This window comes from Salmo salar, chromosome 03 (assembly GCF_965601325.2).
Source record: "Salmo salar chromosome 03, fSalSal1, whole genome shotgun sequence".
Taxonomy (NCBI): Eukaryota; Metazoa; Chordata; class Actinopteri; order Salmoniformes; family Salmonidae; genus Salmo; species Salmo salar.
Window position 1 is genome coordinate 33,301,727 of NC_138293.1, and position 27,445 is coordinate 33,329,171.

The 27,445-nt window shown below is 41.6% G+C and overlaps 1 protein-coding gene across 1 annotated transcript in view; it reads left to right on the forward strand.

The window, feature by feature from the left end:
- spidr (scaffold protein involved in DNA repair) overlaps window positions 1–27,445 on the forward strand; it is an 82,009-nt gene that overhangs the window by 23,397 nt on the left and 31,167 nt on the right. The window contains exons 6-10 of the mRNA XM_014191130.3: window positions 2,355–2,608; window positions 7,080–7,183; window positions 11,101–11,389; window positions 16,921–17,131; window positions 17,424–17,656. Of these exons, the coding sequence (XP_014046605.3) occupies window positions 2,355–2,608; window positions 7,080–7,183; window positions 11,101–11,389; window positions 16,921–17,131; window positions 17,424–17,656 (1,091 nt within the window). The remainder of the gene's footprint in view (window positions 1–2,354; window positions 2,609–7,079; window positions 7,184–11,100; window positions 11,390–16,920; window positions 17,132–17,423; window positions 17,657–27,445) is intronic.

A 27,445-nucleotide genomic window follows, 5' to 3' on the forward strand; every position in this document is an offset into this window, starting at 1 on the left:
GAAATTGGCAGCTCTATCCTTTAGCTCAGTGCAAATGTTGCCTGTAATCCATGGCTTCTGGTTGGGGTATGTACGTACGGTCACTATGGGGACGACGTCCTCGATGCACTTATTGATAAAGCCAGTGACTGATGTGGTGTCCTCAATGCCATCGTAAGAATCCCAGGAACATGTTCCAGTCTGTGATAGCAAAACAGTCCTGTAGTTTAGCATCTGCTTCATCTGACCACTTTTTTATAGGCGGAGTCACTGGTGCTTCCTGCTTTAATTTTTGCTTGTAAGCAGGAATCAGGAGGATAGAGTTGTGGTCGGATTTACCAATTGAAGGTGAGGGAGAGCTTTGTACGCGTGTCTGTGTGTGGAGTACAGGTGATCAATTTCATGTCATTTTAATAGACAAAAAATGTGCTTTTCTTTCAATAACAGGACATTTCTAAGTGACCCCAAACTTTTGAATGATAGTGTACGTGTACGTTGGAGGCAGCTTATGGTAGGGAAATGAATATTCAATTCTCCGGTAACAGCTCCGATGGACATTCCTGCAGTCAGCATTTACATTTACATTTTGTCATTTAGCAGACGCTCTTATCCAGAGCGACTTACAGTAGTGAATGCATACATTTCATTTCATGCATTTTTAAAATATTTATTTATTTATTATTATAATTTTTTTGTACTGGCCCCCCGTGGGAATCGAACCCACAACCCTGGCGTTGCACACACCATACTGGCGTTGCAAACACCATGCTCTACCAACTGAGCCACAGGGAAGGCCAATTGCACACTCCCTCAACTTGAGACACCAGTGGCATTGTGTTGTGACAATTGTGTCATTTTATTGTCCTCAGCAACTGTGTAATGATCCAAATTTGAGGGAAATAAGCTTTTTGTGCGTATGGATAATTTCTGGGGCGTTTTATGTCAGCTCATGAAACATGTTGCGTTTATATTTTTTTTCAGTGTAAAAGCTAGTGTTTCCCTATCCTATTCTGATCAGTGGCTATCCATTTCCCTTTCCTTTGACTACAGTTTGGGTCAGAAGGGTAAGAGTTAGTACTTCCCACTCTCCGCAAAGGATGAGGTGGTTGCTATCAATAGTAAATCAAACTGGATCTAACAGGAAATGGACTTTGAGGTCTCAATCCAAAAGGACCGATTTATTGTTCCGTATAAAGCTGAAACAAAACACATGGCTCGGCTGACTCACTTTATCTGTGTTTGCCAGCGTAGTACTCATTTCGTTTTTATTATTGATCTAGAACTGTGTGGTGGGTAGCGAGGAAGTGGAGCATGCGTCCTGATGCTTTATTTCAAGAGTGCATGAGGATAGCCAGCTAGCCACTTCCCAGATGAAGGCAGATCCACATCCAAGCTCAAGCTAAACCTCCAAAGCCAAGACCTGGGTTTAATATTATTTGAAGTCTTTTTCAAATAGGTGTGATTGATTGAGTGGAATAGAAAAGTCTCCAAAAGTACAAATTCCGCCCACCTGGGCTGGCATTCCAGGCACTGGCAGGCTAAAGTGATCACTCAAACTATTTGAATGAGTTCCAATAGTATTTGAACCCAGGTTTGCCTTGGCTGTCAGCAGCCAACAGGGTTAATAACCTGCACCCCATCTGTGTCGTGCCATCAGGGTTATAAACTAGCCTTTTCCTACTGTTGGTTCAGCAACATGTCAGCTAGGAGGCAGGACCTGTCCCTCATAGGCTGAGAGAGAGCTGTGTGCTCTGTATTTACTTACAATGCATCCAGTGCCGTGCAGGCAGGGTGAGTGAACACATTTTTGAGCACGGGCCAGGAACATCGTGTTCCTGCTCTCTAGCTAGTTAGTGTGACATCTGCTGGCACTCCGCCTAGCAGGGTCAAGTTGAATCAAATAAGAGAGCACGCTGCTCGGCTGCTGCGTAGGCTGGGGTGGTGTGGGTGGCTAACAGGGAAAGGGGGCTGGTATGCTGGTCTTGTCTGCACATGACAGGGTGGAGGGTGTTTCGGATTTCTCTACATGGGAACTGATATCCTCAGGTGTGCTGTGTGTGTGCCCAATGAGACAGAGCGTTCTGTTATTGTTAGTGTAACGTCTTGTTCCTTTGTGCCCACTCTTAATCGTTCCACAAGTGTACCTTAATCCTCATTGATGACAGTTTTTAAGAAGGGTTTTTGATCATATTGTACATAACACTTGACAAGTGCTTATGCCACATATTAGCACCCAAGTGTTGGATCTAAGATGAAAACATACTTCTTTGAATGAAGGAAAATACTTCTGCCAAAGTATGACCTTTTGGAATTAACTTATTGCGCTGATATCATGTTATGTGTAAAGCTCATAATAATAGACTAATCATCCCCAGGTAACAGACACTGACATCTCAGACTACCTGTCTGATGGAGAGGGAGAGAGCCATGACACCCTGAGCCAGAACAGACTGGAGGCTGGGGTTGTGGCTGAGTGTCCTCTGCAGACTGGGGAAGGGGAGGGCAGCAGAAGGTCAGTCAGTGACTGGGTCAGGTCCGCTCAGGCAGCGTTGCAGACGCCCCAGAAACAGACCGACAGGAACTCCAAGACCCCGGAGGACTCCAGCAAAAAGAAAAGGACATTTCAAAGGTTCGACTACTAAAGAAAACATATTTTTAAGAAGCATTTATGATCTCATAATAGGTTCGATCAGTGGTAGGCAACCCTGTTCCTGGAGTGTCCTGCAGGATTGTGTTCCAACTAGGCACCACACCCGACCAACTGAGCTAATTGGTCAGTAAATCAAAAACATTAAGTCTCTGCTGCGTTCCAGGACCAGGGTTGCTTACCCCTGGGTTAGCTCTTGGATAATGAGAAGCAATGCGAGGGAAATAATCATCATGATCATTGCGAGTCACATACACACACACACACACTGTCTGCGGATGTTTCCAGGGTGATGCTGCTGATCAAAGGGCCACCTGGGTGACGACATGTGGGTGCCAAATGTCACTGTCATAGTTAAGCCCCTCGGATAAGGCATAATCTTTCTCCACAGTGTACCATAACAAACTACGGCTTGTGATTCCTCTGTCTTTCTACAGTTGATCAAATAGAATTGTATTTGTCAAATGTGCCGAGTACAACTGGTGTAGACTTTACCGTGAAAGGCTTGCTTACGAGCCCTTTCCAACAATGCAGAGTTTAAAGATAAGAATAAAGTAGTAACACGGAGAATAAAATAAAATACACAAGAATGGAGCTATACACAGGGAGTACCAGTACCAGAGCAATGTGTATGAGGTTCGAGGTAGATAAGTACATGAAGGCAGGGTAAAGTGACTATGCGTCAGGATAAATAATAATAATAATAATAATAACAATAATAATAAGAGTAAAATAAAGAACAGAGCAGCAGAGGCAAAGTATGAGTATTAGCGTGTGTGTCTGGTGTCAATCTGCATGTGTGTGTTGTGTGTATGTAGTACGTGTGGGAGTGTCAATGTATCGTGTGTGTGGTTTGTACACTGAACAAAAATATAAACGCAACAATTTCTAAGATTTTACTGAGTTACAGTTCATATAAGGAAATCAGTCAATTGAAATAAATAAATTAGGGCCTAATCTATGGATTTCATATGACTGGGAATATAGAAATGGATCTGTTGGTCAGATACCTTTTTTAAAAAGGTAGAGGTGTGGATCAGAAAACCAGTCAGTATCTGGTGTGACCACCATTTGCCTCATGCAGCGCGGCACATCTCCTTCGCATAGAGTTGATCAGGCTGTAGATTGCGGCCTTGTGGAATGTTGTCCCACTCATCTTCAATGGCAGTGTGAAGTTGCTGGATATTGGCGGGAACTGGAACACTGTTGTACACGTCGATCCATAGCTTCCCAAACACGGAAGAACTGGGACGTTTTCAGCTTCCTGGAATTGTGTACAGATCCTTGAGACATGGGGCTGTGCATTATCATGCTACAACATGAGGTGATGGCGGCTGATGAAGTGCTCGACAATGTGCCTCAGGATCTCATCACAGTATCTCTGTGCATTCAAATTGCCATCGATAAAATGCAATTGTGTTCGTTGTATGTAGCTTATAACTGCCCATACCATAACCCCACCGCCACAATGGGGCACTCTGTTAACAACATTGACATCAGAAAAAAACACTTGCCCGTACGTCTGCAATATGCCTGGTACAGTTGAAACCGGGATTCATCCGTGAAGAGCTCACTTCTCCAGCGTACCAGTGGCCATCGAAGGTGAGCATTTGCCCACTGAAGTCGGTTACGACGCCGAACTGTGGTCAGGTCAAGACCCTGGTGAGGATGACGAGCACGCAGATGAGTTTCCCTGAGATGGTTTCTAACAGTTTGTGCAGAAATTATTCAGTTGTACACAGTGGTGTAAAGTACTTAAGTAAAAATACTTTAAAGTACTACTAAGTACTATGTTTTTGGGGAATCTGTACTTCACTATTTATGTTTTGGACAACTTTTACTTCACTACATTCCTAAAGAAAATGATGCACTTTTTACTCCATACATTTTCCCTCACACCCAAAAGTACTTGTTACATTTTGAATGCTTAGCAGGACAGGAAAATGGTCAAATTCTCACACTTATCAACATCCCTGGTCATCTCCACTGCCTCTGATCTGGCTGACTCACTATACACACATGCTTCGTTTGTAAGTTATGTCTGAGTGTGCCCCTGGCTTTAATATAAGGAACTTGAATTTCTACTTTTAATGTTGATCCATAAGTATGTTTAAAAACAAATAATTTTAGACTTTCACTCACGAGAATTTTGCTGTGTGAGAGAATTTTTAGTGTGTGTGTGTGTGTGTGCAGTGCATTCAGAAAGTATTCAGACCCCTTGTCTTTTTCCACATTTTGTTACGTTACAGCCTTATTCGAAAATTGATAGATTTTTTCCCCTCATCAATCGACACACAATATCCCATAATGACAAAGCAAAAACAGTTTAGAAATGTTTGCAAATGTATAAAAAAAAAAAAAAAAGATTTACAGTTTTCAGAACCTTTACTCAGTACTTTGTTGAAGCACCTTTGGCAGCGATTACAGCCTCGGGTCTTATTGGGTAGCTCTGGAGCAGGTTTTCATCTAGGATCTCTCTGTACTTTTCTCTGTTTATTTTCCCCTTGATCCTGACGAGTCTCCCAGTCCCTGCCGCTGAAAAACATCCTCAGCCTGATGCTGCCACCATGCTTCACCATATAGATGTTGCCAGGTTTCCTCCAGATGTGACTCTTGGCATTCAGGCCAGAGTTCAATCTTGGTTTCATCAGACCAGAGAATCTTGTTTCTCATGGTCTGAGAGTCTTTTAGGAGCCTTTTGGCAATCTCCAAGTGGGCTGTCATGTACCTTTTGCTGAGGAGGGGCTTCTATCTGGCCACTTCACCGTAAAGGCCTGATTGGTGGAGTGCTGCAGAGATGTGGTTGTCCTTCTGAAGGTTCTCCCATCTCCGCAGAGGAGCTCTGTCAGAATGACCATCGGTTATTGGTCACCTCCCTGACCAAGGCCCTTCTCCCCCGATTGCTCAGTTTGGCTGGGCGGCCAACTCGAGGAAGAATCTTGTTGATTTCAAACTTCTTCCATTTAAGAACAATGGAGGCCACTGTGTTCTTGGGGACCTTCAATGCTATAGAAATGTTTAGGTAACCTTCCCCAGATTTGTGCCTTGACACAATCCTGTCTCGTAGCTCTACGGACAATTCCTTCGACCTCATGGCTTAGTTTTTGCTCTGACATGCACTGTCAACTGTGGGAGCTTTAAATTGATAGGTGTGTGCCTTTCCAAATCATATCCAATCAATTGAATTTACGACGGGTGGACTCAAATCAAGTTGTAGAAACATCTCAAGGATGATGAATGAAACCGGGATCCACCTGAGCTCAATTTCAAGTCTTATAGCAAAGGGTATGAATACTTATGTAAATAAGGTGTTTCTGTTTTATTTTTTATTCCCAAAAATAATTTTACCTGTTTTAGAATAAGCCTGTAACTTAACAAAATGTGGAAAAAGTCAAGGGGTCTGAAAACTTCCCAAATGCACTGTATACTGAACAAAAATATGGATGCTACATGTAAAGTGTTAGCCTCATGTTTCATGAGCTGAAATAAAAGATCCCAGTAATGTTCCATAAGCACAAATGTTTTCTCTCATTGTGGATGACTTTTTTTACATACCTGTTTATTGATCATTTCTCCTTTGCCATGGTAATCCATCCATCTGCCAGGTGTGGCATATCAAGAAGCTGATTTAAACAGCATAGTCATTACACAGGTGCACCTTGTGCTGGGGACTCTAAAATGTGCAGTTTTGTCACAACACAATGCCACAGATGTCTCAAGGGAGCGTGCAATTGGCATGCTGACTGCAGAAATGTTGCCAGAGATTTGAATGCAAATAACTCTACCATAAGCCGCTCCAACATGATTTTAGAGAATTTGGCAGTACGTTCAACCGACCTTGAGAATTTGGCAGTACGTTCAACTGCAGACCACGTGTAACCACTCCAGCCCAGGACTTCCACATCCGGCTTCTTCACCTACGGGACTGTCTCATACCAGCCACCTGGACAGTTGATGATACTGAGTATTTCTGTCTGTAATAATGCCTTTTTGCGGGGGAAAAACGAATTCTGATTGTCTGCGCTCTTGCCCAGTCATGTGAAATCCATAGACTAGGGCCTAATTTTTCCCAATTGACTGATTTCCTTATATGAACTGTAAAATCGTTGAAATTGTTGCATGTTGCGTTTTTATGTTTTTGTTCAGCGAGTGTGCAAAATTTCAGTGGAAGATAGTCAGTACAGGTAGTTTGGGTAACATTTAATTGACTATTTAGCAGTCTGGCTAATTAGCAGTCTTATGGCTTGGGGGTAGAAGCTGTCTGAGGCTGTTGGTCTGAGATGTACCATTTGCCTGACGGTAGCAGTCTATGGCTTGGGTGCACTGCACAGTTGGATGCACAGCACAGAATAATGTTCACTTCTTATAAATCGATTTAAAGTAGCTTAGACTGTATCGAGCGCTATTTATACAGTATTCTTGAGGATATTGACGTTGTGTGTGTTTCCTGCAGTGGCGGCATGGCGGAGCGACTGAACCGACTCCAGTGCAGACAGAGATCAGCCATCAGCTTCTGGAGGCACCAGTCCATCTCTCACACTAATACTACAGCCACAGGTAATACAGACAACAAACAAACACACAAGTCCGTGTTTGACACCCCTGTAGTAGGGCTGGCAATTGCCAGGGACCTCACGATACGATAGATGTGATATTAGATGTGATATTACCACGATACTTTGGTGCTGGTACGATATGTATTACGATTCTCACGATCCTATATGTATTCCGATTCGACACTGCGAATTTTCTTGCGATTCGATGTTCCAAACATATTGCTCACCATATGTCTGCTGCAGAGGGACAAGAGAGAGCCATGAGAACTAGTTTTGATCGAAAAACAAAATTGTCTCTGTATTTAAAAAGAAGATGGAGAAGAAGCTATGAAGGAAAAATACTGGACTTTTGGTATATATACAACTAACTAGCGCAAAAATAGTAATGCGATGGTCAAAACGATACGATATATTGTCAAAAATAATATCCTGATTTGTTACTGTATTGATTTTTTTCTCTCATCACTACACTATAGGCACAGGTATTAGGCTACAGAGTTTTTTATTTGACTGAGAAACTACAACAGACATGCATAAGTAACCATGTGCTCTGTGAATATAGAAACCCAGAAGGGCTAATGAAAGGATCCCCAATCATCGTTACCACACATTCCTACGTACGCTAAGTGTTCCCCGTTAATGGTTCAACATTAACTTTGATTTGATGCGTTCTCTGAGACAGAAGTCAATCTCTCAGGCAGGTGTGATTTTTCTGCTCAGATCTGTGGTCACGTGAAGACTGGAGCTCGAGCGTGTGGAGGAAATGCTGGTTGCTCGTTGATAATTGTGACAGCAGTGAATTTGTTTGGTCGGGGCCAGTATGTAGGTGACAGGAAGCACTCTGCTTACTGACTTATGTTTTCTTTCCATGGTGCTACCAAAGCACGAGTCTACCCTCATTGTCATTGGCTCCTAGATAATTAGGTTAAACCACTATTTTAATGTGACAGTTGATCGTGGAAAAAAAACAACCAAAAAAACGTCTACCTTTTCGAACTCCCGTTCAGGCAGTAGGTCAGTTAGATGGCTTGATTGTCTTTCATCAGAGTGCGAGAAGAACTTGTAGAAGATAGAATGTTAAGGAGAAGACATTTGCTCTAACTTGGCCTCATTTTTAGAATCATGTGACATCTAGTGTGAGTATTTGGCCCTCGTCCTGGATCATAACAATGTTCTGTGTGCTATACTGCATACCTGTGTTGGCACTTTTGTTTGTTGACTTTCTCACCTTGATTTACGAGCACCTGCACTTAAACAATAACATCGGCAGTTATTACAACACAACTATATATATATATATATATATATGTTATTGTTTAAGTGCAGGTGCTCGTAAATCAAGGTGAGAAAGTCAACAAACAAAAGTGCCAACACAGGTATGCAGTATAGCACACAGAACATTGGTATGTATGTGTGTGTGTGTGTGTGTGTGTGTGTGTGTGTGTGTGTGTGTGTGTGTGTGTGTGTGTGTGTGTGTGTGTGTGTGTGTGTGTGTGTGTGTGTGTGTGTGTGTGTGTGTGTATATGTGTGTATATGTGTGTGTGTATATGTGTGTATATATATATATTATATATATTATATATATATATATATATTATATATATATAGTGTGCTCATTACGCAGTTTCTTTAGATGAAGCACAAACTGTGATTTAGTAGGGACTCGTAGTTTCCAACCGGCCAATATTCAACATAGTTTAGAGCAGAAAACATGTTAATTAACTACAATGATCATAATCCGTTGCCCGCCTACTTATCCGATCTGTGTTTTTGTTTTGCCTGATACATAAGAGACGAATGTGATTAATGACTGCTGAATACCAATTATCAAAGTATGCCTTATTTACTCAATCTTACTTAGAACTAGTAAGATTGATTTTGTCTGACAGCAGCTCTATAGAAATGAGATGATGACTTGGAATGAAATAAAGTCATCAAATAAATCAAAGCGATGAGCAGTCATTACTATCATGGGACTTTTATTAGTAGTTTTATTCTGTGTTACAGCAGTCAACCCACATAATGCAAAGAGCATTTCATGTTTTTTTTATTTTTATAAAAAAAAAAAAAATTATCATTTAAATGAAACTAAACCAACCTCAAAAAACAAGAATCGCTCAGCACCAGCTATAACAAACATGTTCATCCTCACGAGAATAAGCTGTGTGTTTGGCACAAGTGTGTGTGCGTCAGTCATAGATGTTATTTCTTCACACACTATTCGATTTTAGATTGATTAGTTTATTGCAGGTCAGAAAGAGGACTCCATTCAGTCTTTCCTGTATTCACCTGCCCACTAATAAAGGGTTCACTATCATTGTTATATACTGAACACAAATATAAACGCAACACGTAAAGTCATGTTTCATGAGCTGAAATAAAAGATCCCAGGAATGTTGCATACAAAAAGCTTATTTCTCACAGTCCTGTTTACAGTCCTGTTAGTAAGCATTTCTCCTTTGCCAAGATGATCCATCAATCTCACAGGTGTGGCATATCAAGAAACTGATTAAACAGCAGGATCATTACACAGGTGCACCTTGTGCTGGGGACAGTAAAATGCCACCGTTTTGTCAGAACACAATGCCACAGATGTCAAGTTTTTGTGGGAGTGTGCATTTGGCATGCTGACTGCAGGAATGTTCCAGAGCTGTTGCCAGATACTTCAATGTTCCTTTCTCTACCATAAGCCACCTCCAACTTCGCTTTAGAGAATTTGGCAGTATTTCCAACCGGCTTCACAACCGCAGACCACAGGTAACCACACTAGCCCAGGACCTCCACATCCGGCTTCTTCACCTGCAGGATCGTCTGAGACCAGCCCACCCGGACATCTGTTGAAACTGGGGGTTACCTCGACTAAGATTTTATGCACAAACTGTTAGAAACCATCTCAGGGAAGCTTACCTGCGTGCTCGTCGTCCTCACCAGGGTCTTAACCTGACTACAGTTTGGCGTTGTAACTGACTTCAGTGGGCAAATGCTCACCTTCAATGGCCGCTGGCATGCTGGAGAAGTGTGGGGGGAGTATTTCTGTCTGTAATAAAGCCCCTTTGTGGGTAAAAACGAATTCTGATTGGCTGGGACCTGGCTCCCCCTGGCTCCCAGGCCCACCCATGGCTGCACCCCTGCCCAGTAATGTAAAATCCATAGATTAGGGACTAATGAATTTATTTCAGTTGACTGATTTCCTTATATGAACTGTATATCGTTGAAATTGTTGCGTGTTGCGTTTATATTTTTGTTCAGTCTAGTATGTCTTGTGTGCCAAATGGAGGAACATGTCTCTGGATATGATACATGTTCTAACAATTCCTTCCACTTAGTGCTGACTTTGATTTACTCTCCTGTTGACAATCCCCTCAGGCAAACATCAGTGATAGTCACATACTCCAACGTAGAGCTGCTTTGTCTTGCATTGAAATGGAGTGCACTGATATGGTCTCGATTCACATCACAAACGGCATGATAGATGGTCAGTGTTACACACACACATTACATTGAGCTAAGTCACACTCTGCTTATTTGTCTATGGCAGGTTTGTTTGAATTGGGACGTTGGGCATGTTTTGTTCTTTAGAGCCACTCTCAGCTTGCTGGATGCGGCAGGCACACAAGATTGACCCAATAGCATTTGCAAGAACGTCATTGAATGTATGAGCTTTCCAGTTTCTGCATTTCATAACAGTATAATAGTTATAGCCTACTTTATTAATTCACATAATCACTGTCATAAGAGATATTACATTATGAGTGACACTGAGTGAAACTGTTCTGAATACTTTTTTCAGATCCAGGAAGTGAATTTCTATTTAACTTCCTTAATTGAAAACTGAATTGACCCCAACCCTGTGAGGCGAGTGACCCACATAGACACTCGCATCACACACCATCTGTGTTGTTCTTGTCTCTCCTCCAGTCGATAAGCCTGGGGTGCTGGTGCTGGAGGTCCTGTCAGTCCAGGAGGAGAGCTGCATGCAGCTGGCCCTGTGTGAGCAACACCACCCCCCTGCTACAGGCCACCACAGGCCTCCATCCAACACCACCACCACTATGACAAGACCTGAACAGCACAATCCCTCTGCTACAGACCACACCTCTCTTCTCTCCACCACAAACAGAGCTCGGGTCCTGGTACTGTTCAGTAAGGAGACGACTGCTCAGCTCATGCCTGCGCCTCGAGACCTCATCCATATATACCCACCATGGTGAGAGAGCATTAGTCTGCGATAGTTAATAATGCAAAGTTATGGTGTCAAGTAATCAATTTAATATTGAAAGGGGAAATGCCCAAGTCATTATGTTATTTACACATCTTCCTCATGCAGCAAAACTATAGTCATTAAGTTTCCTGCACTTGTCTTTTCCTACTATCACTGACTTTGCTGGTAATTACTTTCAGGGAGAATGTACTTCGACTGTGATATGTGGTTGTCTGACCTAGCTATCTTAGAGGGATAGTTACCCAAATTACAAAGTTATACTGATCATAATTGGCGTGAGGTCAAAATCAAAGTAACCATATGGCGTTTTAAAACACCTGATTTTTCTGAGCAATAAAAGGCGTTCCAGTGTATTTCATCTGTGCCTGTGCTAGCACTAGCCGAGCTAGCCTCCCTCTTTAGCGTAAGTGAAGAGTTCAGAACTACTGAATGTATGCGTCTTAGAAGTCGTTTTTACATACAAACTTTATATGTCCCAACTCCGAATCAAATATGCTTCCCAAATATATCACGGTTGCTGTGGTATAACGCTTATTTTGATTTTCTGCATTTATCAGAGTGCCATCGGGTAGCCTGATTTCAGATGTGTCCATGTAAACAGGGAAATCGTTCTTCTTGCAAAGCATGTAAACGTTTTAATAAAATTATTATATTAATCTGACTATCCGCAATATTCGCATTATTGTGTAAAAGTACTCACTGTAAGCAGTTTATTGACAAGGTATGACAGCAATTCATGCTTTGGTTTAGTTTCCCTGGCACTGTTTCCACATGCTACAGTTTTAGCATTTGTGGCACAAATCCCATTGAAGTCATGGGACCAATAATAGCATTTTTCACACACCATGTCCAAATCATCCAAAGTATCTAAAATTGATTGTGAAGCTCAACAAAGTCACTTAAACAGTGCATTTGGAAAGTATTCAGACCCCTTCTCTTTTTCCACATTGCGTTACAGCCTTGTTCTGAAATGGATTAAATAAAACATTTCCCTCATCCATCTACACACAGTACCCCATAATGACAAAGCGAAAACAGGTTTTTAGAAATGTTTGCAAATGTACCTTGAGAGGATCTGCGGAGAAGAATGGGAGAAACTCCCCAAATACAGGTGTGCCAAGCTTGTAACATCCCCAAGAAGACTCAATGCTGTAATCGCTCCTAACAAAGTACTGAGTAAAGGGTCTGAATACTTATGTAAATGATATATTTCAGTTTTTATACAAAAATAAAAGAATTCTCCCCAATTCCATGGTATCCAATTGGTAGTTACAGTCTTGTCCCATCGCTGCAACTTCCGTACGGACACGGGAGAGGCGAAGGTCGAGAGCCGTGCGTCCTCCGAAACACAACCCAGCCAAGCCGCACTGCTTCTTGACACAACGCCCGCTTCACCTGGAAGCCAGCCGCACCAATGTGTCGGAGGAAACACCGTACACCTGGCGACCGTGTCAGCGTGCATTGCGCCTGGCCCACCACAGGAGTCACTAGTATGCGATGGGACAGGAACATCCATGCCGGCCAAACCCTCCCCTAACCCGGACGACGCTGGGCAAATTGTGCGCCGCCCCATGGGTCTCCTTGTTGCGGCCGACTGCATCAGAGCCTGGACTCAAACCAGAATATCTAGTGGCACAGCTAGCACTGCGATGCAGTGCCTTAGACCACTGTGTTTTTAATGTTTAAAAATGTCTACCATTTTTGCTTTGTTATTATGGGGTATTGTGTGTAGATTGATGATGAAAAAAAAACACATTTTAGAAAAAGGCTGTAATGTAACAAAATGTGGAAATAGTCAAGGGGTCTGAATACTTTCTGAATGCACTGTAGATTATTTGAATATGTGTGAAAAGTGCTAGTAACAGTCACATGACTTGAATGCTAAAACATTTGCATGTGAAAACAGTGCCAGGGAAACTAAACCAAACATTGCTGTCATACCTTGTACATTGACTGCTTACAGGATAAGGAAACCAATGTCATTTTGTAATGTTAATTTGGGTGAACTATCCTTTTAAGATGAATACACTAATTCACTCTGGATAAGAGCGTTTGCTAAATGACTAAAATGTTAAATGTAAATCTCAATTATATTTTCTTAAATAGGCCTACCTGTACTTTCTGTTTCAAAATGTGTTATCATGCGTTACGGGAACTTATGCAATGCTGTAGTGTGTATACACAGTTAGAGTAGTTGGGGTGTGTGAAGTTGTTTGGGAGCAGGAGCAAGGCAGAGGATGGTTCCAGCTGTTGGGGGTTTAGTTTGGGAGTCCAGCATGCAGCTCTGGAATATCCAGGCTCTGAGCTGGCCTGGCGGAAGTCCAAGGGCCTACTCGGTGCTCTGACGTCAAAAGCTGCTCCAGGGAATGCTGCTTCGGATTCCTCTTCCTGGCAGTGGAGTAGTTAGGTCATTTCCAGCAAGCCGGCCCGGGAAAAAACACTGGGCTTTTTTTCTGGAGCATTTGGGAACAGAGTGGAAGAAGTCAAGAGGACAGGATTGAAAACACATGCGGCTCTTATTGCGCACACACACAGTGTAGTGTATCAGTGGTTTAGCAATATCATAGCAGTTCTCTTTTCTCTGTGTTGTTTTTCACCAGCAGTGGAGAAGAGTAGTCTCCCACTGACTTATTGAAAGCAAAATAATTTATACTGAAAAAAAATATAAATGCAACATGTAAAGTGTTGGTCCCGTATTTTTTTTTTCTGAAATAAAAATTCTCAGAAATGTTCCATATGCACAAAAAGCGTATTTCTCTCAAATTTTGGCCACAAATGTATTTACATCCCTGTTAGTGAGCATTTCTCATTTGCCAAGATAATCCATCCACCTAACAGGTGTGGCATATCAAGACGCTGATTAAACAGCATGATCATTACATAGGGGCACCTTGTGCTGTGGACAATAAAAGGCCACTCTAAAATGTGCAATGCCACAGATGTCTCAAGTTTTGAGGGAGTGTGCAATTGGCATGCTGATTGCAGTAATGTCCACCAGAGCTATTGCCAGAGAATTGAATGTTCATTTCTCTACAATAAGCAGCCTCCATTGTCGTAGAGAATTTGGCAGTATCTCTAACCGACCTCACAACCGCAGACCATGTGTAACCACACAAGCCCAGGACCTCCACATCCGTCTTCTTCACCTGCAGGATCGTCTGAGACCAGTCACCCGGAACAGCTGATGAAACTAAGGAGTATTTCTGTCTGTAATAAAGCACTTTTGTGGGGAAAACTCATTCTAATTGGCTGGGCCTGGCTCCCAAGTGGGTGGACCTATGGCTGCGCACCTGCCCAGTCACGTGAAACCTTATATACAGTTCATATATTTCCTTATATGAACTGTAACTCATTTAAATTGTTGAATGTTGCATTTATATATATTCTTTTTCAGTGTAGAGCCCACAGAATCTGCTCTTTATACCCAATTTCATATTTTGGTAATGAGATATAGACCAACTATTAATCTAGCTTATTTGCCTATTGCTGAACTTCGTAGCCATTCATTCTCATACATTTCAAATCAAAGTTTATTTGTCACGTGCGCCGAATACAACAGGTGTAGACCTTACAGTGAAATGCTTACTTACAGGCTCTAACCAACAGTGCAAAAAAGGTATTAGGTGAACAATAGGTGAGTAAAGAAATAAAAACAACAGTAAAAAAGACAGTGAAAATAACAGTAGCGAGGCTATAACAGTAGCCAAAAAGAACAGCCAAAAGGGGAAAACCCCAGGAATTCATAAAATTAGCTATGCTGGTAAAATTTATATTTTGTCTATCAGCTTCCTGTGTGACACGTGAATTGTTCCTTCCCCCATAATCCTTCACTGAGTAGGCTGGCCCCACCCTCCTTCCGCCGCCCACTCCTTGTGAGTGGGCAGAGAGCACAGACAGCCAGCAGCAGAGCGCAAATACCTGCAGACATTATTCACCTCACTGACTCGGTCTCTGACGACAGCAGCCGCTCCTTAACCTAACTACCTGTCTGATGACACGTAGTGAACGTGTACTAGTTCCCAACAGTCACCTGCACTGTGCAGGGTCACACTTCCTGTTGCTCCTTTAGGATAGCCCTGACACTGAAAAACAGGTTTTTCAAAACCTTGATACTGACACTAATTGAGTGTGCTGAAGCACCCTATTTATATTAAGAGGCTTTATTAACATTGAGAAGTCTTAGGCTAAATGATAACTAACACATTGAACGTGTGGAACTAGAGTGTGTGCACTTGTTCACTTCTGGACAACATTTAAAACAAGCTATTATTTATAATTTCCTGATGATTGACACTACCAGAAATGTACACCTACTGAATATTAGGTAACATCTTTTTTAAAGTTGACTCAAATTACCTCAAATATCAAATTTGTTATATAGAAAGCAACTGTAGTCTACATTGTATGAAGTGTGATTTTATTACCCTGGCTCCTCCATCATATCACCAGTCAGAGGCAGGCTGGGACATGTAAGCTGAAGCCACAGAGACTGCGGTTGACCCTGAGTCAACTATAAGCCATATTATTACCTATGTCACATCAAAAATAATTATTGAGTCAGACCTTTGTATCATCCACATAATAAACACTTAGAGAAATAATGCGATCTGAATTGGATGGATTGTTTTCAAAGGATGGACATTGTCTGGTAAATTATTGTTCAGATGGGCGTGAAGTGAATATTCTTAACAAGCTGAAATGCTTGACTGTTGATATAACCTATTTTTTTTCAAGAATTTTTCTCTAACTACTTGATTAATGTGAGTGTGATCTTGATATAAAAGGGAAACAAAAAATAGACATTGATCAGCCTCTTTACATGCAAAGGATCATCAAATGACATGCAATGCACACATTTCCTTTCTAGTTTTATTAAGCCCCAACTGAAATGTACGTAGGCTGCTATTCTGAATTTGAATTGAGGGTGTTTATGAAAAATAACAGGAAGAAAGAAAGTGTTAACCACATAAAAAACAGAGCTCCACTTTCTCTGAGGGATTTGGAGCGTACTGTGAAGCATGTTTGGTCAGGCTTGCTGCTTTTCCACAGTATCCTGAACAGCCTGTCTGAATTCACTGTTGTGGAAAAGAAAAATGCAGCTTTCTTTACAGCGAAAGATTCCAAACTTATCAGTTCAATTGTATTTTTCCATGGAGCATGGGGGCAGGCTAACCCACCTGAATCTGCTACGTGCCTGGGGGTAGGGTGTTTAGAGAGTGAGGAGACCGATGGAGGTGGAGGCGGATGCCTGCTTATCAATCGATCTACATTTGACATTCATCATACGTCTTCTTCAGCCTTCCTGCCGCTGCAGTCTTATGCAAGAACAGAGCCCCCCTAAATCTATATGTTTAGTTTACTCAATCTTTCCACTCCTTTTAACCTGAATGTTGTGTGTGTGACAGATGACCGAGTCAAATACCATCTATAGTTTTCTGTCAATTTACTAAACGAGATTTGGTACAACACAACTTCTACTCTATATTTCAAAATTAACCCTTTTTTTCCCTCTACAGGCAAAGTCTCATGATTGAGGGCCAACATAATACCATTATTCTCAACACACACTTCAGCCAGAAGGTCTACTCTGACACCAAACAAACCAGCATGTCCCTCCCCAGAGCCCTGGTCCCAGTAGAGAGATGCAGCCCATACTCTCTAACCAGGTCATTTGGCCAGCTTGAGATCAAAAAGACTTCACCAGAGGGAAATGGCACAGTCAAACAGGTGGGTTGGGTTTCACTATATTTACTGGCAGACATTCCACCTAGAATGGACAATAAAGTTATGTTCTATTGATGTTAACCCAGGTTTGATTTGCCGTATTATTTTGGTGGTCTGCACAGTCACAATCCGTACCAGTGGGGTAAAGTACAGTGTGGGTTAACCTGCTATGTTGTCAGTGTCTCAAATCTTAATTGAGTAACACAAATATTCCCCCATGTTTGTCCAGGTACAATATGATGTCCAGGTCCAATAAGTGTGTTTTTTCCCCTCTATTCAAATCTCTGCCCTCCAGTCTTTATGCAGCCAGGGAGGCCCAGGTGCAGCCAGCAGCGGAGGGTGTCACTCCCTCCTAGAGGCCATCGAGGGCCTGGGCCAGGCTGGGTCAGTGGGGCAGGATGTGGAGGTGGTGGTCCAGAGGGTCTACTGTACCCCCATCAGGGAGCGCTTCACTGGGGCTTTACTCAAGTCCAGAGCTGCTGGCAGATCCCCTAGAGTGCCGCCTCCTCTCCAGAAGGGCAAGAGCAGGTAGAGTTCAGCAACATGTCTTATCTTTTGTCTGATATCTTGTTTCATCTACCATGAAGTCCCCATGAGGTTGAATATGATGGCCAGTTGTGAGTGTTTACATGGTAAACTAACTGCAAAGCCGGGTGTACACTGCAAGATTTTGGCCCCGATTTAGCTGTCCCAGACAAGTTTATGAGATCCGAGACAAAATTCCTCTACTCGGGTCGTGCGGTCTTATCTACTCTCATTTAATGTGAGCAGGTCAGAGAGACAATCTGAGAGCTACTGATCCCGTCTATGAATTATCCCAGACGTCCCGTAGTTTGAGATGTGCAACAAGTTTTGAGAACGGTGATCAGCAATAGCCAATGAGAGCTCGCCAGAGAAGAAGCCAGTGAGGTGATAACGTTGTATCTCATCACCCAGAATGTGTAGATACTTGAGCAGGGGCGATGACTACTACTAGTATGTGTTTGTAGCCTACTTGCCTTTAACCAAAGCCAAAGTGTCTCGTTGCTTGTGAACTTCAGAGCTGTAATGTTATTTAATTAAAAATGTATTGGCAAAATATTTCTGACTGGAAACATTTGACGCTGCTTTGAGTCAAGCTTGTTTTAGCTATGTTAACAATCTAATCACATTGTTTTCACGAGACAACGGGGTATGTAGAAATCTCACAAAGGGAAGAATATTGTAACGTGTGACCCCCTGTCTGTGCCACGTTTTTTAGTGTGCGCACCACCAGGTTCTCAAGACAAAAAACTACAGGAAAGACACTTGAGAGGCTCAGCGATGTTAGGGTTTAGTTTACTGCTCTACGGCAAGATATGAGTTGCCACAATGTTTGTTCTTCAAATTATGTATTTTATTAAAACAGAAACATTGAGTAAATAACCCACATTGTTTTGAGAAATAAATTAAAGGTTTCTTTTTCAGGTTTTCGATCTCAATCACTTTTTTATAGAAAAACAACAAAATTGGATGTTCTGAATTCACAACAATGCTTAAACCACATCAGAAGACCACTTTTAAGGTCTGAGAAAAATTTGAGAAATTTGGATTTTTGGGTGTAGTTGGCCTTTTAATTCAAGTGCACACCTAGCAAGAGGCTGTTGGGGCTGATTTTGTAGCACACGCAATGGTAGAGTTTACAAAACAAATACCTACTGGATTGAAAATAATTATCATTTTGCCAGGTAAGCATAGTTTACTTTGTAGTTAACATTTAGTTGAAAAGGTTTTTCGGAAAGAAAGCCTTTCCATCTACAAGAAGACTGTTTTCATTAGCATCATCGCTAACAGCTACACAAATTGGTAGATGTGCACAACGCACACACACAGATGGGCATTCTTATCCTGTTTAGGATAGGGGGCAGTATTTTCACGGCCGGATAAAAAACATACTCGATTTAATCTGGTTATTACTCCTGCCCAGAAACTAGAATATGCATACAATTATTTGATTTGGATAGAAAACACCCTAAAGTTTCTAAAACTGTTTGAATGGTGTCTGTGAGTATAACATAACTCATATGGCAGGCCAAAACCTGAGAAGATTCTATATGGGAAGTGCCCTGTCTGACCATTTCTTGTCCTTCTATAGCCTCTTTATCGAAAATAGTGGATCTCTGCTGTAACGTGACATTTTCTAAGGCTCCCATAGGCTCTCAGAAGGCGCCAGAACGGGGAATGAGATCTCTGCAGTCCCTGGGCGAAAAACAGTAGGGGTTTTGGAAAGTGGTCGTCCTGAGAACAATGACACTGGTGCGCGCGTGCATGTGAAGACTCCATTTTCTATTTTCAGTGTTTGAACGAAAACAAGGTCTCCCGGTCGGAATATTATGGCTATTTTACGAGAAAAATCGCATAAAAATTGATTTTAAACAGCGTTTGACATGCTTCGAAGTACGGTAATGGAATATTTTGAAATGTTTTGTCACGATAAGCGCCGGCGCGTCACCCTTCGGATAGTGTCTTGAATGCAAGAACAAAACGCAGCTATTTGGATATAACTATGGATTATTTGGAACCAAAACAACATTGGGTGTTGAAGTAGAAGTCCTGAGAGTGCATTCTGACGAAGAACAGCAAAGGTAATCCAATTTTTCTTATAGTAAATCTGAGTTTGGTGAGTGCCAAACTTGGTGGGTGTCAAAATAGCTAGCCATGATGGCCGGGCTATCTACTCAGAATATTGCAAAATGTGCTTTCACCGAAAAGCTATTTTAAAATCGGACACCGCGATTGCATAAAGGAGTTCTGTATCTATAATTCTTAAAATAATTGTTTTGTTTTTTGTGAACGTTTATCGTGAGTAATTTAGTAAATTCACCGGAAGTTTTCGGGTGGGTATGCTAGTTCTTTTTGTCACATGCTAATGTAAAAAGCTGGTTTTTGATATAAATATGAACTTGATTGAACAAAACATGCATGTATTGTATAACATAATGTCCTAGGAGTGTCAGGTTAGTGCTGCATTTAGCTGTGGTTTTGGTTTTTGCTAGCTTGAAAAATGGGTGTGTGATTATTTCTGGCTAGGTACTCTCGTGATATAATCTAATGTTTTGCTTTCGTTGTAAAGCCTTTTTGAAATCGGACAATGTGGTTAGATAAAGGAGAGTCTTGTCTTTTAAAATGGTGTAAAATAGTCATATGTTTGAAAAATTGAAGTTTGGGGATTTTTGAGGTGTTTGTAATTCGCGCCACGCTCTATCATTGGATATTGGCGAGGCGTTCCGCTAGCGGAACATCTAGATGTAAGAGGTTATTCCTTTTTCAGAAAGTTGCAGGAAATATGAATCAGTGATGCATTCTGTTAATGTCTTATGATAAACTTAGGCTTATTTAATACATTTTCAATGCGTATAGTAGATTCCCTACTAAGGTCAATATATTTTTTAATATTCTTGAGTTCTGTTTTTATGCCTGGATTCTGTGAGGGCACAAATTTTCAAAAATTTGGACCAGAATAAGGCTCTCCGTATACCTATTGTTCCTGCAGTGATGATTTTTTGTTTTTTTATTTATTTAATCTTTATTTTACTAGGAAAGTCAGTTAATAACAACAAATTCTTATTTACAATGACAGCCTACGTCGGCCAAACCCAGACAACGCTGGACCAATTGTGCGTTGCCCTATGGGACTCCCAATCACGGCCGGTTGTGATAGAAGGCTGGAATTAAACCAGGGTGTCTGTAGTGACACCTCAAGCACTGAGATGCAGTGCCTTAGACCTCTCTTCATCAAATGTTTTCAGAATTGATCTGCAGATAATCACCAAAAGGCTTTGGCCTACCAGTAACCTATGCAAATTAGGGAGCCAAATGAATAGCTCTCTTACCGATGGATTCTGTAGTCTAAATCTTTCACATAGTATTTATGGTATTTTGCTTGTTATAAAAAAAAAAGACCAACCAGCTTCATGAGACAGTCACCTGGAATGCATTTCAATTAACAAGTGTGCCTTTAAAAGTTAATTTGTGGTATTTCTTTCCTTAATGCGTTTGAGCCAATCAGTTGGCCCAACCAAGTCTCTTCTTATTATTGGTGTCCTTTAGTAGTGGTTTCTTTGCAGAAATTCTACCATGAAGGCGTGATTCACACAGTCTACTCTGAACAGTTGAGATGTGTCTGTTACTTGAACTCTGTGAAGCATTTATTTGGGCTGCAATCTGAGATGCAGTTAACTCTAATGAACTTATCCTCTGCAGCAGAGGTAACTCTGGGTCTTCCTTTCCTGTGATATGGACTTGGTCTTTTACCAAATTGAGCTATTTTCTGTATACCTACCCTACCTTGTCACAACATAACAGATTGGCTCAAACGCATTAAGAAGGAAAAAAGGATCCATAAATGAACTTTTAACTAGGCACACCTGTTACTTGAAATGCAATCCAGGTGACTACCTCATGAAGCAGGTTGAGAGAATGCCAAGAGTGTGCAAAGCTGTCATCAAGGCAAAGGGTGTCTACTATTTTGGTTACTACATTATTCCATGTGTGTTTTTTCATAGTTTAGATGTCTTCACTAATATTCTACAATCTAGAAAATAGTCAAATTTAATAAAAACCCTTGAATGAGTAGGTTTGTCCAAACTTTTTACTGGTACTATATACAGTTGAATTCGGAAGGTTACATACACCTTAGCCAAATACATTTAAACTCAGTTTAAACTCGTAACCTGGGAACTGCAGCACATGAACAATCAACCTAACCATGGATCTATAGGCATAGGCTAGTCTAAGAGTAAGACTTACAGTTTAAGTCGGAAGTTTACATACACCTTTTGCCAAATACATTGAAACTCAGTTTTTCACAATTCCTGACATTTAATCCTAGTAAAAATTCCCTGTCTTAGGTCAGTTAGGATCACCACTTTATTTTAAGAATGTGAAATGTCAGAATAATAGTAGAGTATGATTTATTTCAGCTTTTATTTCTTTCATCACATTCCCAGTGGGTCAGAAGTGTACATACACTCAATTAGTATTTGGTAGCATTGCCTTTAAATTGTTTAACTTGGGTCAAACGTTTTGGGTAGCCTTCCACAAGCTTCCCATAATAAGTTGGGTGAATTTTGCCCCCTTCCTCCTGACAGAGCTGGTGTAACTGAGTCAGGTTTGTAGGCCTCCTTGCTCGCACATGCTTTTTCAGTTCTGCCCACAAATTTTCTATAGGATTGAGGTCAGGGCTTTGTGATGGCCACTCCAATAACTTGACTTTGTTGTCCTTAAGCCATTTTGCCACAATGTTGGAAGTATGCTTGGGGTCATTGTCCATTTGGAAGACCCATTTGCGACCAAGCTTCAACTTCCTGACTGAGGTCTTGAGATGTTGCTTCAATCTATCTACATAATTTTCCTTCCTCGTAATGCCATCTATTTTGTGGAGTGCACCAGTCCCTCCTGCAGCAAAGCACCCCCACAACATGATGCTGCCACCCCCGTGCTTCAAGGTTGGGATGGTGTTCTTCGGCTTGGGATGGTGTTCTTCGTTACGTTTCCTCCAAACATAACGATGGTCATTATGGCCAAACAGTTCTATTTTTGTTTCATCAGACCAGAGGACATTTCTCCAAAAAGTACAATCTTTATCCCCATGTGCAGTTGCAAACCGTAGTCTGACTTTTTTATGGCAGTTTTGGAGCAGTGGCCTCTTCCTTGTTGAGCAGCCTTTCATGTTATGTCGATATAGGACTCGTTTTACTGTGGATACAGATACTTTTATACTTGTTTCCTCCAGCATCTTCACAAGGTCCTTTGCTGTTGTTCCGGGATTGATTTGCACTTTTCACACCAAAGTACATTCATCTCTAGGAGACAGAATGCATCTCCTTTCTGAGCGGTATGACGGCTGCGTGGTCCTATGGTGTTTATACTTGCGTACTATTGTTTGTACAGATGAATGTGGTTCCTTCAGGCATTTGGAAATTGCTCCCAAGGATGAACCAGACTTGTGGAGGTCTACAATTTTTCTTAGGTCTTGGCTGATTTCTTTAGATTTTCCCATGATGTCAAGCAAAGAGGCACTGAGTTTGAAGGTAGGCCTTGAAATACATCCATGGGTAGACCTCCAATTGACTCAAATTATGTCAATTAGCCAATCAGAAGCTTCTAAAGCCATGACATTTTTTTTAAATTTTCCAAGCTGTATAAAGGCACAGTCAACTTAGTGTTTGTAAATCTGACCCACTATGATACAGTGAATTATATGTGAAATAATCTGTCTGTAAACAATTGTTTGAAAAATTACTTGTGTCAAGTACAAAGTAGATGTCCTAACCGACTTGCCAAAACTATAGTTTGTTAACAAGAAATGTGTGGAGTGGTTGAAAAACGACTCCAACCTAAGTGTATGTAGACTTCCGACTTCAACTGCTACATACAAACATACATACGTACGTACGTACCTGTGTGTGAATCTACAACCATTCTCTTGATACTTCCTTTCCTTGTGAGTAACCTCTTGCTATTTGTATTGGCTGCGGACCACGTAGACACTTCAAAAAATGCCTACAGACAGCTGTCAGCGGGGCTTTCCGTTGTACAGTTACACCCTCGTTCTAATCAAAAGACTAGTGAATAGCCTTCTCTCTATAAGACTATGGGTATCTTTATATGCGTTACTCGACTTAATTTATTCATTTCAAGTGACTTACTGAAATCAGTTGCCATCCTTCAATTGTTCATGAATCATGTCTCCTCCTGGGCAGCTCACAGTAAGGGTCTGGTCTGGGCGGGTCTCGTCGTCTTTTGGTCAGACGGGAATTTCCCTCACGCTTCATAAAATGCGGCACCACTTCTCCTCGCAGACCCCTACTGGAAAGCCCCAGAGGCAGAATCAATCGTCCTGTTCGTTGATGTCAAATTGTTGTGGAAAATCTACACAGGGACACACTCTAAGTCAGTCTTTAAATTAATCATTCTGTTTATCACCGCGCTGGAGAGGTTCCAACCAACCGAGTGCAGCCAGTATACATGTCGATCAGGAGCTCCAACGGGGCAGTCCCGTTAATTCTCTTATATACTGACACACAAAGTAATAATTGCATGATTTAGCTTTTTCATTATTCCTAATTATCATAAGCTGAGACCTTGAAACTGAGAGATCGTTCTCAAACAAGGGTCTGGAAGTACTGCCAAATTGCAGATACTACAGTGAGGATTTCTCTCTGGTGTTAATTTGCATGAACACAGAAATTGGTTATTAAAAAAGCACAAACATAAAAATGTCCATCACAGTGCTTAAAACCTCTCTGGGACATGTGGGACCCGCGGTACACACTATTCAACAGCCAGTGAAATAGCAGGGCGGCAAATTCAAAACAACAAAAATCCCACAATTCAAATTTCTCAAACATACAACTATTATATCCCATTTTAAAGATACACTTCTCGTTAATCCAACCACATTGTCCGATTTCAAAAAGGCTTTACGGCGAAAGCATAACATTAGATTGTTAGGACAGCGCCTAAACAAGAAAAACCACACAGCCATTTTCCAAGCAAGGAGAGGCGTCACAAAAACCAGAAATACAGCTAAAATTAATCACTAACCTTTGATGATCTTCATCAGATGACACTCCCAGGACTCAATGTTACACAATACATGTATGTTTTGTTCGATAAAGTTATTATCTATATCCAAAAAACCCATTTTACATTGGCGCGTGATGTTCCAAAAATGTATTGCCTCCAAAACTTCCGGTGAATGAGCACATCAATTTACAAAAATACTCATCATAAACGTTGATAAAATTTACAATAGTTATTGAAAGAATTATAGATACACTTCTCCTTAATGCAACCGCTGTGTCAGATTTCAAAATAGCTTTACGGCGAAAGCACATTGTTCAATATTCTGAGTACATAGCTCAGCCATCAAAGCAAGCTATACAGTTACCCGCCAAGTTCTGGAGTCAACTAAACTCAGAAATAGTATTATAAATCTTCACTTACCTTTGCTGATCTTCGTCGGAATGCACTCCCAGGACTCCCACTTCCACAATACATTTTTGTTTTGTTCGATAAACTCCGTATTTATGTCCAAATACCTCCGTTTTGTTCGCGCGTTCAGATCACTAATCCAAAGGCATAATGCGTGAGCGCAAAACCCGAGACTAAAAGTCAAATAGTTCCATTACCGTTCGTAGAAACATGTCAAACGATGTTTACAATCAATCCTTAGGGTCTTTTTAACATAAATCTTCGATAATATTCCAACCGGACAATAGCGTATTCATTACAGAGGCAAAAGAAGGAACGGCGCACCTGCGTGACCGCGCAGTAAACAACTCGTTGGTCTCAGGCTTGAAACAGCTCTTATTCTCTTCCCAGTAACAGTAGAAGCATGAAACAAGGTTCTAAAGACTGTTGACATCTAGTGGAAGCCTTAGGAAGTGCAAAATGACCCCACAGACACTGTAGTTTGGAAAGGCAATCAGTTGAAAAACTACAAACCACTTCCTGGTTGGATTTTTTCGCAGGTTTTTGCCTGCCATATGATTTCTGATGCCATATGATTTCTGTCACAGACATCATTCAAACAGTTTTTGAAACTTCAGTGTTTTTTATCCAAATCTAATAATAATATGCATATCCTACCTTCTGGGCCCGAGTAGCAGGCAGTTTAATTTGGGCACGTTATTCATCTGAATTTCCGAATACTGCCCCCTGTCACCAAGAAGTTACGGTTGTTGTCCTGTTGGAAGGTGAACCTTCGCCACAGTCTGAAGTCCTGAGCGCTCTGGAGCAGGTTTTCATCAAGGATCTCTGTACTTTGCTCTGTTCATCTTTCCCTCAATACTGACTAGTCTCCCAGTCACTGATGCTGAAAAGCATGCCCACAGCATGATGCTGCCAACATCATGCTTCACCGTATAGGGATGGTATTGGCCAGGTTTCCTCCAGATGTGCCGCTTGGCATTCAGGCCAAAGAGTTCAATCTTGGTTTCATCAGACCAGAGGATCTTGTTTCTCATGGTCAGAGTCCTATCGATGCCTTTTGTCAATCTCCATGCGGGTTGTTGTGCCTTTTACTGAGGAGTGGCTTCCGTCTGGCCACTCTACCATAAAGGCCTGATTGGCGGAGTGCTGCAGAGATGGTTCTCCTTCTGGAAGGTTCTCCCTTCTCCACAGAGGAACTCTGGAGCTCTGTCTGAGTGACCATCGGGTTCTTGGTCACCTCCCTTACCAAGGCCCTTCTCCCCCGATGGCCCAGTTTGGCCGGGTGGCCAGCCCTCGGAGTCTTGATGATTCCAAACTTCTTCCATTTTAAGAATGATGGTGGCCCCTGTGTTCTTGGGACCTTCAATGCTGCAGACATTTTTTCGTACCCTTCCCCAGATCTGTTCCTTGGCACAATCCTGTCTCGGAGCTCTACGGACAATTCCTTCGACCTCGTGGCTTGGTTTCTGCTCTGACATGCACTGTCAACTGTGGGACCTTATATACACAGGTGGGTGCCTTTCCGAATCATGTCCAATCAATTGAATTTACACAAGTGGGCACCATCCAATGCTGGATCGAATCCCCGAGCTGACCCTGAGCAAGGCAGTTAATGCACTGTTACCCGGGCGCCGAAGACGTGGATGTCGATTTAAGGCAGCACCCCGCACCTCTCTGATTCAGAGGGGTTGGGTTAAATGCGGAAGACATATTTAAATACGGAAGACATAATTCTAAACCTGTTTTCGCTTTGTCATTATGGGATATTGTGTGTAGATTGATTGGGGGGAAAATTAATTTAATACATTTTAGAATAAGGCTGTAATGTGGAAAAAGTTATGTGGTCTTAATACTTTATGAATGCACTGTACAAGGAAAAAATACATGTTTTGACCAATCGAGTTGTCGAACGAACAAACGACTTTCGGTCGACCAAGATTTTTTTCAGTTGGGGACAGCCCTAACATATATACAAACGGAGATTCGGTGAAAAGAAAAATCTGACATTGATTGATTTATCAAGACGAGTTCCCACACTTGTGTTAACCTCCCTGGGCAAGTCCCACCTAGTCAACAGCCAGTGGAATCGTGTGGCGCGAAATACAAATACCTCATAAATGCTATAACTTCAATTTCTCAAACATATGACCATTTTAAAGACAAGACTCTCGTTAATCTAACCACATTGTCCGATTTCAAAAAGGCTTTACAGCGAAAGCAAAACATTACATTATGTCAGGAGAGTACCCTGCCAAAAATAATCACACAGCCATTTTCAAAGCAAGCATATATGTCACAAAAACCAAAACCACAGCTAAATGCACCACTAACCTTTGATGATCTTCATCAGATGACACTCCT